Here is an 18,706-nt window from a genome sequence, read left to right as displayed (position 1 = left end):
AATGTTATTTTGCTTTGTTTACCACAGGTGGCTCCCGGAATCCAGTCGTTGGCTTGTTCTAAGTGGGAAGTATGATCAAGCAATCAAAGATTTAAAGAAAGTGGCCAGAATCAATGGGAAGATGGAAGAGGGGGAAAAACTTACAGTGGAGGTAAAAGTGAACTTGTGCTTAACCCTTTCACGACCTTTGATGTAATGGCACGTCACAGGTCGGCTGGGGGTGCACGGAGAGGGCTCACGGGCTGAGCCCTCTCCATAGCTGGCAAGTCTTTGCTGCATATTGCATCGGGGAGCACCGATCCATGACAGACTTGGGTTTGCACATTGTAATGAATGTGAAGGAAAAATCCCATTTACTGCCATACAGTAATATGGTAGTATATGGTAGGATCAATCAGATAACCTAAGGTTATAGTACCCTAGGGAGTCTGAAAAATAGTAAAAGTAAAAATGAAAAAAAGTTTTTTTTAAAAATAATTATAACAAACCCCTAAAAATTCAAATCACCCCCCTTTCCCTAGAACTGATTTAAATAAACAGTAAAAATAACAAACAAACACATAAGGTATCACTGAATCTGAAAATGCCCGTCCTATGAAAATATAATAACCGTTTTCACTACATTTAACCCCTTATCAAAAAATAGGGTCCAAAGTCGAAAATGGCACTTTTTTGCCATTTTGAAGAATAAATAAAAATCTATAAAAAGTGATCAAAAGGTCGTACAGTCCTAAAAATGGTAGCATTGAAAACTTAATCAAAAGTCGCAAAAAAAGATACCACCCATGGCTCTGTACACTGAAGCATAAAAAAGTTATTAGCGCCAGAAGATGGTGAAATTTAAAAAAAATAAATTCTACATGAGTTTTTAATTTTTGTAAATGTTTGAAAACATTATAAAACCCATACAAATGTGGTATCCCCGTGATTGCACCGACCCAAAGAATAAATGTCATTTGTGGCGCACAGTGAAAGCTGTAAATTCCAAGCCCACAAGAACGCCGCAAATGCGTTTTTTCACCAATTCCACTGTATTTTTAATTTTTTTTTCTCACTTCCTTGTACACGGCATGGAATATTAAATACCATCACTATGAAGTGCAATTTGTTACGCAGAAAACAAGCCGTCACACTGCTCTTTACGTGTAAAAAATAAAAAGTTACAGATTTTTGATTGCGGGGAGTGAAAAATAAAAATGAAAAAACAAAAAAGAGCGAGGTCCTTAAAGGGTTAAAGGGAACCTGTCAACAGTAAGTGGCCTAATAAACCACTACCAGTATATTGCCAAGCAGTGTAACACTAGTTTTTGTTTTTTTCACGGCCCAATGTGGTGGCATCATCCAGAAAATCAACTTTGAAGTGAGATGTAAATTGGTTGTATAAAGTCATGGAGGCGGAGAGTTTAACATTTAAGTCAAGGTGGGGAACTCTTTATACCTCCCCCTCTGTGCTTAACATTGTGCATCGGACTTCAAGAGATCTGGTTAGTGATGACTCTGGATGCTGGACTATCAATTACAGTAAAATGACTTTCTGAGGAAGGGAGAGCTTGACTTCAGTGTTAAACTCTCCGCCTCCTTCACTTTATACAACCAATTAACATCTCACTTCAGTGTTGATTTTCTAGATAATGCCACCACATTGGGCTATGAAAGAAACAAAAACTAGAAGGTGTTGAGCTACTTGGCAACATACTAGAAGTGGTTTATTAGGTCAATTTCTGATGACAGGTTCCCTTTAAATTGGCATCAGTAAGGAAGACAATGACACATTTCTGGGAACCAACATAAAGAGGCATTCACTTTTTAATAAATGTGAATTAATTAATAGTGAAATGAATATAAAAATCTTCTTTCACTAGATACTTATCTCTTCTCATTCTGCATCTCACCGACTTTAACCATGAAGTATATTCTAGACTCTATCTTGATTTCACAAACTTGCTAGATTACATAGAAGTCTAAGGAGATGGAAGTGCATGAAGCTAGACCTCCAGCCTCCAGCTCAGAAAGAACACAAAATTACATATTTATCAGGACCTCTGCACCACGCCAGTAATTGCTAGCACTTGCGATTATTTGCCCCGATCCGCCACCTTCTCACTGCTGCCGGCGACTTTTCATATGTAGGATATACAGACGGTCTCCTACTTAAAAACTCCCGACTTACAGACGACCCCTAGTTACAAACGGACCTCTGGATGTTGGTAATTTACTGTTCTTTAGTCTTAGGCTACAATGATCATCTGTAACAGTTATCAAAGATGAAAAGTTTTGGTTAGGGTTAAAATTATAATATATACAGTTCCGACTTGCATACAAATTCAACTTACGTTCAAACCTACGGAACCTATCTTGTACGTAACCCGGGAACTGCCTGTATATTATAGAAAGGCTGGGAAGCCATTCATCTTCCAGGGAAACACAACTGGGCTTAATCAAATCAAACATCATCCATTTTATTTGCCCCATTACACATAAGTTTAAGTTTACCAGACCCTATAAAATTGGTGGATTTGGAAATTCTTACCTCTTGTATATAGAGTTCACATTATACAAATCAATGAAGGGGCAAAGCCCCTGTAGATATTTCGGGAGAATTTCAAAGAAAACCTCCAACAAAAGCAAAAACACAAAGGGTGAGATTTATCTTTTCTCTTTCTGGTTTCCTAGTTGTCTATTTTTTTAGTATAATTTGTAGATTTGTGGGTTCCATTTGTGTTAAATTGCCCGTTCCTTTAGTCTAACATTGCTTCCTGGTGTGGAAGATGCTGCTTTAAAAAAAATAAATAAAAATTTTTTGCTTAAAAAAAAAGTCTCAGAGATGGCTGTCCGAAAAATCTCCCCCTTTATTTGTATAATATTTTTGGTTATATTGTCTGCACCAGCAGTCTTTCAGACAGTTCACCGGCAGGGATTTTTGTTTTTTGCTTAAAAATACAAATGTTAAAAAAAAAAAAATCGCAATGAGCAGTTTTTTTTGTTTGTCCAAATTTGCACAACTTTTGATGTTTCTAAATACAGGTGGTCCCCTACTTAAGGTCACCCGACTTACTGACGACCCCTAGTTAAAGACGGACCTCTTTGCCCACTGTGGCCTCTGGTGACCTCTCTGGATGTTACTTTAGTCCCAGACTCCACGGATCAGCTGTAAGGTGTCTGTAATGAAGCTTTATTCATAATCCTTGGTCTCATTACAGCAAGAAATTTAGAAACTCCAATTGTCACCCAGGCAAAAAATTTTTTGTCTGTAACTGCAATTATAAAATATACAGTTTCGACTTACATACAAATTCAACTTCAGTACAAACCTATGGAACCTATCTAGTACGTAAACCAGGGACTGCCTGTATAGCATTTTAAATCCAAAATGTCTTTTTACCGTATTTTAACATTGCTGTATAAAATGAACTTTTTAAAAAAAAATTTGAATCTGGATTTTTTTTCAAGGTGGTGAAGTTTGATAGGTCAGTGCTGTCCAGGATTTGTGACTTTTTTGCAAATCTTTTTGAAGTCTCAATTGGCGAATACATCTAACCGTCTAATCAGATGGATTTGTAAGATAAATACAACTAATCCATTGAAAAACAGTTCACCACAAGCTGTGGTTTAAATGTGAAATAGGCACAAAAACGACATCTGCTAATTTTTTGGTTCTAACATTTTGAAGAAAGGTGGTGACTAGAGATGAGCGAGCACTAAAATGCTCGGGTACTCGTTATTCGAGACAAACTTTTCCCGATGCTCGAGTGCTCGTCTCGAATAACGAACCCCATTGAAGTCAATGGGAGACTCGAGCATTTTTCAAGGGGACCAAGGCTCTGCACAGGGAAGCTTGGCCAAACACCTGGGAACCTCAGAAAAGGATGGAAACACCACGGAAATGGACAGGAAACAGCAGGGGCAGCATGCATGGATGCCTCTGAGGCTGCATAATCGCACCATTATGCCAAAATTATGGGCAACAGCATGGCCATGACAGAGTGACAGAATGAAGCTAGATAGCATCTAAAACATCCAATAATTGACCCTGACACTATAGGGGACGGCATGCAGAGGCAGCAGCGGCAGGCTAGAGAGTGTCATGGCGACATACCCTAAATGGACTCAGGCTTCAAACCAATGGGTGGCAGAGAGGAACCAAAGGAGGTGAGCAAGAAGCGCTCAAATAATATCGGTACATGATAAAAGTTTGCCAGTATATTTTGTGGATTACACAGCAGGGTGGCGACAAAGTTAACATGGAAGCCATGAAAACAACCCAAAATTCTGCCTGACACAGCTCGTTTGATAAGGGGACCATGTATGGAGGCAGTGAACTAGTAGTAGATTAAAGGTGCTGCAGTTAAAACTATGTTAGTTGGATCTTGGCATGGAGCTGGCGCTCCGCTGCCAGACGAGCTTTCGCCAATCCAAGCCCCTGTCTCTAGGCTACTCCCCAAACAGCACTTCTAAGAACCTTTTGTATAAGATCAAGTGTAGTAGCGTTCTTATAAGTTTAGGATATGGCGGGTGAGGGGAATGTAAACAGATGCGCAAGAAGCGCTGAAATAATATCGGTAAATGATAAAAGTTTGCCAGTATTTTTTGTGGATTACACAGCAGGGTGGCGACAAAGTTAACAAGTTTGTTGTGGAAGCCATGAAAACAACCCAAAATTCTGCCTGACACAGCTCGTTTGATAAGGGGACCATGTATGCTTACAGTTCATGCCAGTAGCTGCACTGGCTGCCAGTCTCCTTTCGAATAGTTTAAAATAATAACCCTCATCCATAAAGCTCTGTATAATGCTGCACCCCCCTACCTCTCCTCTCTTATCTCAGTCTATCGCCCAACCCGTGCTCTTAGATCCGCCAGTGATCTTAGATTAACCTCTACCCTAGTGCGGACCTCCCACTCGCGTCTCCAAGACTTCTCTAGAGCTGCACCAATTCTATGGAATGCTCTGCCCTGGACTATCAGACTAATACCTAACCTCCAAAGTTTCAAACGTGCTCTTAAAACCCATTTCTTTAGGCAAGCCTATAACACTCATTAACTGCATGAAGTTTTAACTCTTCTACTAACCCGTCCTGTGTCGTCCTCCCATCTGTTATCCAGCAACCAACAGGCACCAGACTTCTCTACAGTCCCATTCACCCTGGACCTGGTATATAAGATGACGGCTGAGTGGTTCAAGCGACAGCAATTCCATTTATTATATTTTGTTCTATTCCCTAAGAAGAATGGCTTGACCATTAAATATTCTTTTACCTCGTGTTACCCCATCATCTTCATAAACCGTAAGCTCTGGCGAGCAGGGACCTCACTCCTGTTGTTCCATACAAATGTTGTGCTCTGTTACATTACATTTGTATTTGTTTCCTATGATTTGTAAAGCGCTACGGAATATGATGGCGCTATATAAATAAAGATTATTATTATTATTATGGAGGCAGTGAACTAGTAGTAGATTAAAGGTGCTGCAGTTAAAACTATGTTAGTTGGATCTTGGGATGGAGCTGGCGCTCCGCAGCCAGGCGAGCTTTCGCCAATCCAAGCCCCTGTCTCTAGGCTACTCCCCAAACAGCACTTCTAAGAACCTTTTGTATAAGATCAAGTGTAGTAGCGTTCTTATAAGTTTGGGATATGGCGGGTGAGGGGAATGTAAACAGATGCGCAAGAAGCGCTGAAATAATATTGGTAAATGATAAAAGTTTATTAGTATATTTTGTGGATAACACAGCTGGGTGGCGACAAAGTTAACAACTTTGATGTGGAATCCATGAAAACAACCCAAATTTCTGCCTGACACACCTCGTTTGATAAAGGGACGATGTATGGAGGCAGCTATATGGACGACTTTTGGAGGTAGCAATGGAGACAACGTGTGGAGGCTGCTATGGAGACAATTTAATTTGGATAGTGCCTGTATGTGGCAGTCCCAAAAATTTTTCAAACCAGAGGAGCAGGTAGGTGGCCCTCCAGAAAAATAGAATAGATTGAGTGCCTGTATGTGGCAGTCCCAAAAAGTTTTCAAACCAGAGGAGCAGGTAGGTGGCCCTCCAGAAAAATTGAATCGATTGAGTGCCTGTATGTGGCAGTCCCAAAAAGTTTTCAAACCAGAGGAGCAGGTAGGTGGCCCTCCAGAAAAATTGAATAGATTGAGTGCCTGTATGTGGCACTCCCAAAAATTGTTTAAAACAGAGGACCGGGTCGGTGGCCCTCCAGAAAAATTAAATGCATAAAGTACTATAGCTAGAGCCAGTGGGCCCTGTCAAAAAATAGCCAGTTTCCTCTGCTTTACTGTACAAAGAGGAGGAGAAGGAGGAAAATGAGGAGGAGGAGGAGGAGTGGATAAATTATTCAGGTTGAGCTTCCTTCACCTGGTGGAGATTGGAAATTATGAGAAATCCAGGCTTTATTCATCTTAATAAGCGTCAGCCTGTCAGCGCTGTCAGTCGACAGGCGTGTACGCTTATCGGTGATGATGCCACCAGCTGCACTGAAAACCCGCTCGGACAAGACGCTAGCGGCAGGGCAGGCAAGAACCTCCAAGGCGTACAGCGCCAGTTCGTGCCACATGTCCAGCTTTGAAACCCAGTAGTTGTAGGGAGCTGTGTGATCATTTAGGACGATGGTATGGTCAGCTACGTACTCCCTCACCATCTTTCTGTAAAGATCAGCCCTACTCTGCCGAGACTGGGGACAGGTGACAGTGTCTTGCTGGGGTGACATAAAGCTGGCAAAAGCCTTGTAAAGCGTACCCTTGCCAGTGCTGGACAAGCTGCCTGCTCGCCTACTCTCCCTCGCTACTTGTCCCGCAGAACTACGCACTCTGCCGCTAGCGCTGTCAGAAGGGAAATACTGTTTCAGCTTGTGAACCAGGGCCTGCTGGTATTCATGCATTCTCACACTCCTTTCCTCTGCAGGGATGAGAGTGGAAAGATTTTGCTTGTACCGTGGGTCAAGGAGTGAACACCCAGTAATCGGTGCTGGAATAAATTCTTTGAACGCGAGGGTCACGGGATAGGCAGCCTAGCATGAAATCTGCCATATGCGCCAGAGTACCAACGCGTAAGAATTCACTCCCCTCACTGGCCTGACTGTCCATTTCCTCCTCCTCCAACTCCTCCAACTCCTCTTCTTCTGCCCATACACGCTGAACAGTGAAGGACTCAACAATGGTCCCCTCTTGTGTCTCGCCAACATTCTCCTCCTCTTCCTCCTCATCCTCCTCCACCTCCACCTCCTCCGATATGCGCTGAGAAACAGACCTAAGGGTGCTTTGGCTATCAACAAGGGAATCTTCTTCCCCCGTCTCTTGTGACGAGCGCAAAGCTTGGTGAGGCTGATGATGGCGGCATCGCCACTGACCATCTGTGTTGACTCCTCAAAGTTACTCAGCACCTGACAGATATCAGACATCCACGTCCACTCCTCATTGTAGACTTGAGGAAGCTGACTGACCTGACTACCAGTTCTGGTGGAAGTTGACATCTGGCAGTCTACAATGGCTCGGCGCTGCTGGTAAACTCTGGATAACATGGTCAGTGTTGAATTCCACCTCGTGGGCACGTCGCACAACAGTCGGTGAGCGGGCAGTTGGAGGCGGCGCTGCGCTGCCCTGAGAGTGGCAGCATCTGTGCTGGACTTCCTGAAATGCGCACAGATGCGGCGCACCTTCGTGAGCAAATCTGACAGATTGGGGTATGTCTTGAGGAAACGCTGAACTATCAGATTTAACACATGGGCCAGGCATGGCACATGTGTCAGTCTGCCGAGTTGCAGAGCCGCCAGCAGGTTACGGTCGTTGTCACACACAACCATGCCTGGCTTCAGGTTCAGCGGTGCCAGCCACAGATCAGTCTGCGCCGTGATGCCCTGTAATAGCTCTTGGGCGGTGTGCCTTTTATCGCCTAGGCTCAGCAGTTTGAGCACCGCCTGCTGTCGCTTAGCAACGGCACTGCTGCTGTGCCTAGAGCTACCGACTGATGGCGCCGTGCCCACGGATGGTAGTTCGGAGGAGGAGGTGGAGGAGGGGTGGGAGGAGGAGGAGGCATAGTAGGCCTGAAACACCTGGACCGAGGTAGGCCCCGCAATCCTCGGCGTCGGCAGTATATGACCAGCCCCAGGGTCAGACTCGGTCCCAGCCTCCACCAAGTTAACCCAATGTGCCGTCAGCGATATATAGTGGCCCTGCCCGGCAGCACTCGTCCACGTGTCCGTGGTCAGGTGGACCTTGTCAGAAACGGCGTTGGTCAGGGCACGGGTGATGTTGTCTGACACGTGCTGGTGCAGGGCTGGGACGGCACATCGGGAAAAGTAGTGGCGGCTGGGGACCGAATACCGAGGGGCGGCCGCTGCCATGATGTTGCGAAAGGCCTCGGTCTCTACTAGCCTATAGGGCAGCATCTCCAGGCTAAGCAATCTGGAGATGTGCACATTAAGGGCTTGGGCGTGCGGGTGGGTTGCACTATATTTGCGTTTCCGCTCCAGCGTCTGGGGTATGGAGAGCTGAACGCTGGTGGATGCTGTGGAGGATCGTGGAGGCGACGATGGGGTTTTTGTAGCAGGGTCCTGGGCAGGGGGCTGACTATCAGCTGACACAGGGGAAGGAGCAGTGGTGTGCACGGCCGGAGGTGAACGGGCTTGTTGCCACTGAGTGGGGTGTTTAGCATTCATATGCCTGCGCATACTGGTGGTAGTTAAGCTAGTAGTGGTGGAACCCCTGCTGAGCCTGGTTTGGCAAATGTTGCACACCACAGCCCGTCGGTCATCCGGTGTTTCCTTAAAGAACCTCCAGACTTCTGAAGATCTAGCCCTCGCCGCAAGAGCCCTCGCCACGGGAGCTTCACTAGTTGACACATTTGGCGCTGATGCACCAGCTCTGGCCCTGCCTCTCCGTCTGGCCCCACCACTGCCTCTTCCAACCTGTTCTGGTCGAGGACTCTCCTCCGTCTCAGAAGCACTGTGTTCACCCGGCCTCTCAACCCAGCTTGGGTCTGTCACCTCATCATCCTCCGATCCCTCAGTCTGCTCCCCCCTCGGACTTCCTGCCCTGACAACAACTTCCCCACTGTCTGACAACCGTGTCTCCTCATCGTCGGACACCTCTTTACACACTTCCACTACGTCAAGAAGGTCATCATCACCCACAGACTGTGACTGGTGGAAAACCTGGGCATCGGAAAATTGCTCAGCAGCAACCGGACAAGTGGTTTGTGACTGTGGGAAGGGTCCAGAAAACAGTTCCTCAGAGTATGCCGGTTCAAATGCCAAATTTTCCTGGGAGGGGGCAGACTGGGGGGGAGGAGGCTGAGGTGCAGGAGCTGGAGGAGTGGCGATTTCGGTGACATGGGTGGACTGCGTGGAAGACTGACTGGTGGACAAATTGCTCGAAGCATTGTCAGCAATCCACGACATCACCTGTTCGCACTGTTCTGGCCTCAACAGTGCTCTACCACGAGTCCCAGTAACTTCAGACATGAACCTAGGGAGTGTAGCTCTGCGGCGTTCCCCTGCTCCCTCATAAGCAGGTGGTGTCTCACCCCGGCCAGGACCACGGCCTCTGACCCCTGCAGTAGTTGGACGCCCACGTCCCCGCCCTCGTCCTCTACCCCTAGCCCTCGGGTTAAACATTTTTAAAATGAGAGTTATAGCTTTAATTTTTTTTTTACTTTTTTTTTGTGTTTTTTTTTTTTTTTTGTGTTTTTGAGTTTTTAAAACCAAACAATGCTATCCTATTGCTATGGCTATTTTCTAGCCAAGTATGAAAGCACACTACTATGCCAGATGAGATGACACTGAGTTATTAAACAAAATAAACGTAAAATAAAAAAGGACAAATGGCAGACTGTGCCTAATTGAAATCCAACCCCTACTAAATTTTCCCACTTCGGTCTTTGCAATGGATATGTGCGTCACTAAGCGCAAAACACAGCGGTCGCAAGTCTCACTACAAATTGCACACAATTGGCTAGTAGATGCACTGCAGCAAGTACAGCCACCAGCAGATCAACCAGAAATCAAATATATAACGCTACTGTAGGCGTAAGCCGTTTGGATTCTCCTATGGCTATTTTCTAGCCAAGTATGAAAGCACACTACTATGCCAGATGAGATGACGCTGAGTTATTAAACAAAATAAACGTAAAATAAAAAAGGACAAATGGCAGACTGTGCCTAATTGAAATCCAACCCCTACTAAATTTTCCCACTTCGGTCTTTGCAATGGATATGTGCGTCACTAAGCGCAAAACACAGCGGTCGCAAGTCTCACTACAAATTGCTCACAATTGGCTAGTAGATGCACTGCAGCAAATACAGCCACCAGCAGATCAACCAGAAATCAAATATATAACGCTACTGTAGGCGTAAGCCGTTTGGATTCTCCTATGGCTATTTTCTAGCCAAGTATGAAAGCACACTACTATGCCAGATGAGATGACGCTGAGTTATTAAACAAAATAAACGTAAAATAAAAAAGGACAAATGGCAGACTGTGCCTAATTGAAATCCAACCCCTACTAAATTTTCCCACTTCGGTCTTTGCAATGGATACGTGCGTCACTAAGCGCAAAACACAGCGGTCGCAAGTCTCACTACAAATTGCTCACAATTGGCTAGTAGATGCACTGCAGCAAGTACAGCCACCAGCAGATCAACCAGAAATCAAATATATAACGCTACTGTAGGCGTAAGCCGTTTGGATTCTCCTATGGCTATTTTCTAGCCAAGTATGAAAGCACACTACTATGCCAGATGAGATGACACTGAGTTATTAAACAAAATAAACGTAAAATAAAAAAGGAAAAATGGCAGACTGTGCCTAATTGAAATCCAACCCCTACTAAATTTTCCCACTTCGGTCTTTGCAATGGATATGTGCGTCACTAAGCGCAAAACACAGCGGTCGCAAGTCTCACTACAAATTGCTCACAATTGGCTAGTAGATGCACTGCAGCAAGTACAGCCACCAGCAGATCAACCAGAAATCAAATATATAACGCTACTGTAGGCGTAAGCCGTTTGGATTCTCCTATGGCTATTTTCTAGCCAAGTATGAAAGCACACTACTATGCCAGATGAGATGACACTGAGTTATTAAACAAAATAAACGTAAAATAAAAAAGGAAAAATGGCAGACTGTGCCTGATTGAAATCCAACCCCTACTAAATTTTCCCACTTTGGTGTTTGAGGTGGATATGTGTGCCACTAAGAGCTAAACACAACGGTAGCAAGTCCCCCTGCTAATTCCTCACAAAATGGTACTAGATGCAAATAAAAAAAAAAAAAGTATAACGTTATTGTAGCCCTAAGAAGGGCTGTTGGGTTCTTGGAGAATCACTCCTGCCTAACACTATTCTAATAGAACAGCCTAACGCTTTCTCTGACCAGCAGCAGCTCTCTCCCTAGCGGCATCCAGACACAGAATGATCCGAGCAGCGCGGGCAGCAGCTAGTCTATCCCAGGGTCACCTGATCTGGCCAGCCAACCACTGCTGGGGGTACCACGTCATGCTGGGTGGAGTGCAGAGTCTCCTGGCTTGTGATTGGCTCTGTTTCTGGCCGGCAAAAAGCAAAACGGCGGGAGCTGCCATTTTCTCGAGCGGGCGAAGTATTCGTCCGAGCAACGAGCAGTTTCGAGTACGCTAATGCTCGAACGAGCATCAAGCTCGGACGAGCATGTTCGCTCATCTCTAGTGGTGACAAATCTCCCCCAATATTCGAAGTGGTTGAGTCTTTTGAGAAACATTCAGCTTTTATTCAGCATGCTCAAAGATTATTCAATGGTTGATGTGGACACGATAAACCATCAAATATCTCAAATAAAAAATGATTTAAATGTACACATAAAAAAACTAATGAACACATATTTTTAAAACTTGAAAACGAGTAAAGTTGTCATGTAAACTTTATTTCAGAAATGCCCTTAGAGATAGGATATTGAGTCTGCGTGTTTGTCGAGCTGTTGTTTTTTTTGTTTTTTTAATAAAGAAGTCATATAAAAGTAGCTCAATTCAATATTACGGAAGCAGATTTAAAAATACACCTTAAGGCAGCGATATTTCTCACATTTTTATTTCCATTGTACGGTAGATCAAAAATTAACCCTGTTTGTATAGAAATTCTATTTTCACAGGCTTGATGGTAGAAATAAGCTATTTGATCATATTTTATTTACTTCTTTTAAAGGGGTTGTATTTTTTTGTAAATAAAAAATTATAATAAATATAATAAATTATAAATAATAAAGAATTTACACTTCCCTCAGTCCTTATCTTCAGTCGAGAGGAGCACCTTCCATCACCATCAGCCTCTGTTGACCAATGACATCAAGCCAACAGCTCATAACCGCCACAGTCTAATAGTCTACAGCAGGGGTAGGGAACCTATGGCTCGGGAGTCAGATGTGGCTCTTTTGTTGGCTGCATCTCGCTCTCTGGCCATGGTGATAGGTGCTGTGTGTGTCATAGACTGATCACTGGCACAGGCAGCGATGTTACCACTGCACACGTCCTTTGTGTGACCCAGGCGCCATCACCACCATAGTCTAGGCCTGGTTCAAAGAGAAGAGCATGGGAGTGATGAGGAGCGCAGTTAGGTGAATACTCTTTTTTGCTGTGACTACCTATCTTCAGGGAAGCATGTGCTGTGGCTACCTATATACTTGGGGCATGTGCTGTGGCTACCTATATACTGGGGGGAAGTGCTGTGGCTACCTATATACTGGGGTATATTTGCTGTGGCTACCTATATACTGGGACATGTGCTGTGGCTAGCTACCTACTTCGGAGCATGTGGTGTCGCTACCAATCTACTTGGGGGCATGTGCTGTGGCTACCTATCTACTGGGGTTATGTGGTGGGGCTACCTATCTACTTGGAGGCATGTGCATATTGTAGGGCTTTTATGGAATAACATTTTAAAATGTGTGGGGTTCATGGCTCTCTCAGCCAAAAAGGTTCCTGACCCCTGGTCTACAGCCTACTGCAGGAAGTAGAGGGTGTTTGCTGTCCATGCAATGTCACTAGGAGGAGCTATGCTAGACCAGAACTAAGGACCAAGGTAAGTATAAGTTCTTTCTTATTTTTACCATTTGGGGCCAATAAAAAAAATTCCAATCCCACACAACCCCTTCAAGTGTTGAATTGTACAGCACATATTTTTACAACTTTTCTATAACTTTACCTTTTTACCTTAACATGTTGTAAAATATTATTTGACCAATGATACTCAATTAAAACTCTCTTCCTTCTAGAGTATTAAATATGACATGCAAAGGGAAATAAATGCTGCTCGTGGAGGTAATTATTCAGTTTTGGATCTTATAAAGACCCCGGTGGTACGTCGGATATCTTTTTGCATTTGTTGTACTTGGTAAGTGTGTATTGTAACATTGTTCTGCAGTGGGTTACTTAGGAACAATGGGGCAGACTTATCAAGCAGTCTGAAAGTCAGAATATTTCTAGTTGCCCCTGGCAACCTGTCACAGCTCAGCTCTCATTTTACCATTGCTCATGCATATTTTAAAGGGGAGCTGTGATTGGTTGCCATGGGCCACTAGAAATATTCTGACTTTCAGACAGCTTGATAAATCTGCCCTAATGAGTCTTTCATTGGGTAATGGTCATTGTCTTTGTTCTTTAGGTTCTCCACCAGCTTTGCTTACTATGGTCTTGCCATGGACCTTCAGAAATTTGGGTTGAGCATCTATATTGTTCAGGTTATCTTTGGATCAGTTGATATACCAGCCAAGTTTTTTTCCTATTTTGTGATGACATACATAGGACGACGTGTTCTACAAGCCTCTAGTTTGATTTTAGCTGGAATCGCAATATTGGTCAATATCTTTGTTCCTGAAGGTAATTCTTTTTATACTTTTGTTTGTTGGTTGGTCAAAAATTCCTATTGTGTTACTAGCCATCCAACAAAAGCAGATCTCAGAGTGGAGAACGCTATTACTTTTCTATAGTTTTTTCGGTGGGCCTCAAGTTGTTCCAGTCTATAGCTAATGCCAATAATAAAAAGTGGAAGAAAAAAAATAAAACATTGAGACATGGGTTTGTTTGGCAAAAGAGGTCAGGAACGACCGGGGCTATTATAATCTAGAGAAGACATGAGCATAAGTAGACATGCCATGGGTGGCCAAGCAAAGTCAAGATGAAAACACAAAAGAAGATTAGGAAAGACATGTTCCCATTTTAGCTCTTTTCCAGATTTCACATAGTTGAAAAGGCAACAAGAAGCAAGTGATTTATGCAATATTGCATAAATCAATGGAGGCAAACTAAAATACACAAATGTTCACCTTATGTGGTTATGCTAAACATTAGGCACTGCCCTAGCGCTGCCACAAAACAGTAGAAATGGGGATTGGGCCCTCTACAAATAATGTTTGACAGAGGTTTTGGAGTATCAAGGGTCTAAGGACCCCTTTTCAAGTGGTTATAACTTCATCCTACAGCTTTTGGCTGGATACAGCACAGGATTAGCTCCTGGTTTCAGCAGGCCCCTGGGCGACAGAGCCTCAGTGGGCCTCTTTGCAGTGAACTCTTGTGGTGGCGTTAAAAATTCAAAAACTAAAACAGTCTGCTGTTCCCTAATATATTCTGTAGTTTATCATCCCTAGACTAGGCCCCGGTGGGGGATGTTTCAGATACAGCCGCCCTCACCCCTATGAATTCCTTATGTACAGCCTTTTGTGGGCCCCCACTGCAGCTCTGGCCCCTGGCACTTTCCCCGGTATGCCAAGTGCTGGTGCCGGCCCTGATACAGCACAAGCCTTTGGAGGAAGTCATAACCATTTGATAAAAGGGCCCAGACAACCTGAAATGAAAACCATTAAATGAGAACCATTTAATGAGAAAATTAAAAAAGTCCAACCCATCTTTTGAACATTATTTGGCGTGCGCCCGATTACACAAATCTACCAGATTTCAAGAAGCACATATTGACTAGGGTGCAAAAGACATACAGACCCACTTTATATTTCCCACCCCTCACTAATGGTTCAGGCAGATGTTTTGCACAAAACCCTACGGTACAGTTGGTTGCATTATGGTGTTAACCATTTAGTATACATTTGGATTTCTGGTTTTCTGGTGTGACTTTCTGACTTTTCTGTGTTTTTTTTTCTAGCCAGTCAGACAGTAAGAACTGTGATAACAGTTTTTGGGAAAGGATGTCTCGCAGCTTCGTTTAATTGTGTTTATCTATATACTGGTGAACTGTATCCTACTGTCATCAGGTGAGCAGCAAGTCAAGAAACCAAGAGTTTTATCCATCCAACCAGGCTGATAATTACATATTTTTAGTTACCTATAATTAAAATTTTTTACAGGCAAACAGGTATGGGATTCGGCACCATGATGGCTCGACTTGGGGGAATTGTTGCGCCTCTCGTTCAGATGACAGCTGAATACTATATTCATCTACCACTAATAATTTATAGCCTCTGTCCTATACTTTCTGGCGTTGCTGCATGTTTTCTGCCCGAGACACTTGGTGTACCTCTGCCTGAGACCATACAAGAAGTAGAAAGGTTGGTATATTGATATTTTATCATAATATAACAATGTTATTTTTATACTTTATCTAATTTTCCTTCTATATTTCTGTTTAAGTGCCTTTAGTAATAGAAATACATATTTGTGGCCACAGACAGGAACATCAGTGGTTGCAAGTAGTGATGAGCCAGTTGGACGAAATTTGGGTTCGTAGAGTTGGTCCAAGTTGGTCCGAGTTTGTCGGAGCACATACTTGAACCCGAACAAGAACCACATTTCTACACCCAAAAATGACTGTAAAATATGGCAAGGAAGGCCTCTTTCACACAGGCGAATGGTACATCCCTAAAATGTCAATGAGAAATGAGCATGAGAGTAAGAGGGCTAAAGAATAGTCATAATAACAAGGCAGTTGCCCTGACAAAAAAAAGGGCTAGGAAAAGTAATTAAATTAATAACATAAAAAAATTAAAAAATCAAATAAATAACAATAATAAAAATGCTAAAAAAATATACTGTTAATCATTGAGGTTAAAGGTGCTCTGGGCGTTCAGACCCAGTTATTTTCTCTGCAATAAAAGAAGCAATGGGAAAACCTACACAGCCTCACCCCCAGTAACATACAGAGCCCCCAATAATGCATAGTTATATACACAGCCCCCAATAACACATAGATATATACACTGCCCCCAATAATGCATAGTTATATACACAGCCCCCAATAAAACATAGATATATACACTGCCCCCAATAACACATAGATATATACACCGCCCCCAATAACACATAGATATATACACAGCCTGCCCCAATAACAAATAGATATATACAAAGCCTGCCCCAAAACACACAGATATATACAGAGCCCCCAATAATGCATAGTTATATACACAGCCCCCAATAAAACATAGATATATACACAGCCTGCCCCAAAACACATAGATATATACAGAGCCTACCCCAAAACACACATATATATATATACAGGGGCCCACCTTAATACATAGATATATACACAGCCCTCAATAATACATAGTTATATACACAGCCGGCCCCCAATAACACATAGATATATACACCGCCCCCAATAACACATAGATATATACACAGCCTGCCCCAATAACAAATAGATATATACACAGCCTGCCCCAAAACATATATATATATATATGTATATATATATATATATATATATATACAGGGCCCCACCTTAATACATAGATATATACACAGCCCACCCCCAGTAACACATAGATATATCCACAGCCCCCCCTCCAACATACATAGATATATACACAGCCCCCCATAATACATATATATATACACAGCTCCCTAATAATGCATAGATATATATACAACCCCCAATAACACATAGATATATACACAGCCTCCCCCTAGTAACACATAGATATGTACACAGTGACCCCAATAATGTATAGTTATATACACAGCCCCCAATAACACATAGATATATACTTTGCCCCCAATAACACATAAATATATACACATCGTCACCCCCAATAACAGAAATATATATATATATATATATATATATATATATATATATATATATACACAGCCTCCCCCTAGTAACACGTAGATATATACTTTGACCCCTAATAATGCATAGATATATACAGCCCCCAATAATCCATAGATATATACACAGCCCCCAATAATGCAATTATATATAAATATATATATATATATATATACAGCTCCCCCAGGAATACATAGATATATACTGCACCATCCCCCAGAATACATAGATATATAAAGCATCCCCACATGAGGAATATACATCTCCCTGTAAAATAATAAAATTATATTCACCTTCCCCCCGTTCCCCCAATGTGCGCTGACATTATCTTCAGAATGACAGTGTCCATGTCCTGTGTGCTCTACATCTATGGCAGAGCAGGAAACATATTGAAAAACAGACCTGCAAATATAGTAGGAGAATCAGGTGGCCATGCACCTGCCCAAATTGCATACGGTTGGTGGGGGCCCCTTTAAGGGCAAAGTTGCAGGGGCCCTAGGCGTGCGCCCCGCTTCCCTATCCTATAATCTGGCCCTGCCTGTAATTGATCAATGCCTTAACTTCATGTAGCTAAAAACACAAAGGGTTTCAAATAGTTTAATCGTGACCTGCATCTTTACTACTTTGATACTTTACTTACTATGAAAGTATGATTTTTGTGGTACAAATCAGGCTTTGCTTTTATGACTTTGATAAAAAGTGAAGACATACTGTACTTCATTGTGCTTACAATTTGCACAGTACATTATGTTAAACTTCTGTTAAAGACGGCGAGGGGAAAGTAAGCAGAGAGGGAGCCTTGTCTTGCTGCAGTCACATCCTTGCTCACTTCTCCAAAGACATCGCTCTCTACATAGATTTTCATGTAAGAGAATCACTCTGGAGAGCCAAGGATATACAAAGGATGGGATTACTGAAAGTCTGGGCCATCTGCCTCCCTCTTCTCCCTCTGAATTTTTTATGTGCTAACACTTTTTAGCTTGGTTTAATGTCGGTACACAATCCCTTTAAGGCATTGTAGTCAACTGCAGAGAAATGTTTTCAGCGATATACCTCCGGCAGAGCTGGTACTTTGTTGCTTGTACATATACCCTAACCTCATGTACTGGTCCCAATCTCATAGAGACAACATTATGGGGGAGATATATCAAAGTGTATCAGGTAAAACTGTTCTAGTTGCTGATGGAAACTGATTTGGCAAGCTTTGTGTAGCGCTGCAGAATATGTTGGCGCTATAAATAAAGGAATTATTATTTTTTAATGTGGAAACCAATCAGAACTCAGCTTTAATTTTATGAACAGCTGTGGGAAAATGAAAGCTGAGCTCGGATTGGTTGCAGTGGGCAACTGGAACAGTTCTGCTCTCAGACACTTCTGAGAAATCTCCCCCAACAAGCTTACTCCTGCAGACAATGGCCCAGATTTATAGCACTGGCTGCACCAGTTTTCCGGCGCAATTTTCTCATAACTATATGTGCAAACTGTTTGCACATGCATTTATGATGTGTTTGTGCCGGTTATATAGCGCGGCTGCACTGTGTGAATTTGTTTTTTTCCAGATTTGTTAATTGGTTGGACATTGATGTATTGGGTTGAAACTTCAAATACAGGCAGATCCTGGGTCACGTACAAGATATGTTCTTTAGGTTTGTTCTTATGCTCTATTTGTATGTAA

The 18,706-nt window shown here is 42.9% G+C and overlaps 1 protein-coding gene across 1 annotated transcript in view; it reads left to right on the top strand.

Annotated features, from left to right (window-relative positions):
* LOC140068996 (solute carrier family 22 member 6-B-like) overlaps nt 1-18,706 on the top strand; it is a 28,924-nt gene that overhangs the window by 8,200 nt on the left and 2,018 nt on the right. The window contains exons 5-9 of the mRNA XM_072114340.1: nt 28-151; nt 13,244-13,362; nt 13,633-13,847; nt 15,124-15,232; nt 15,326-15,526. Of these exons, the coding sequence (XP_071970441.1) occupies nt 28-151; nt 13,244-13,362; nt 13,633-13,847; nt 15,124-15,232; nt 15,326-15,526 (768 nt within the window). The remainder of the gene's footprint in view (nt 1-27; nt 152-13,243; nt 13,363-13,632; nt 13,848-15,123; nt 15,233-15,325; nt 15,527-18,706) is intronic.

Source organism: Engystomops pustulosus, chromosome 7 (assembly GCF_040894005.1).
Source record: "Engystomops pustulosus chromosome 7, aEngPut4.maternal, whole genome shotgun sequence".
NCBI lineage: Eukaryota > Metazoa > Chordata > Amphibia > Anura > Leptodactylidae > Engystomops > Engystomops pustulosus.
This window is presented reverse-complemented; position numbering and strand designations above follow the sequence as displayed.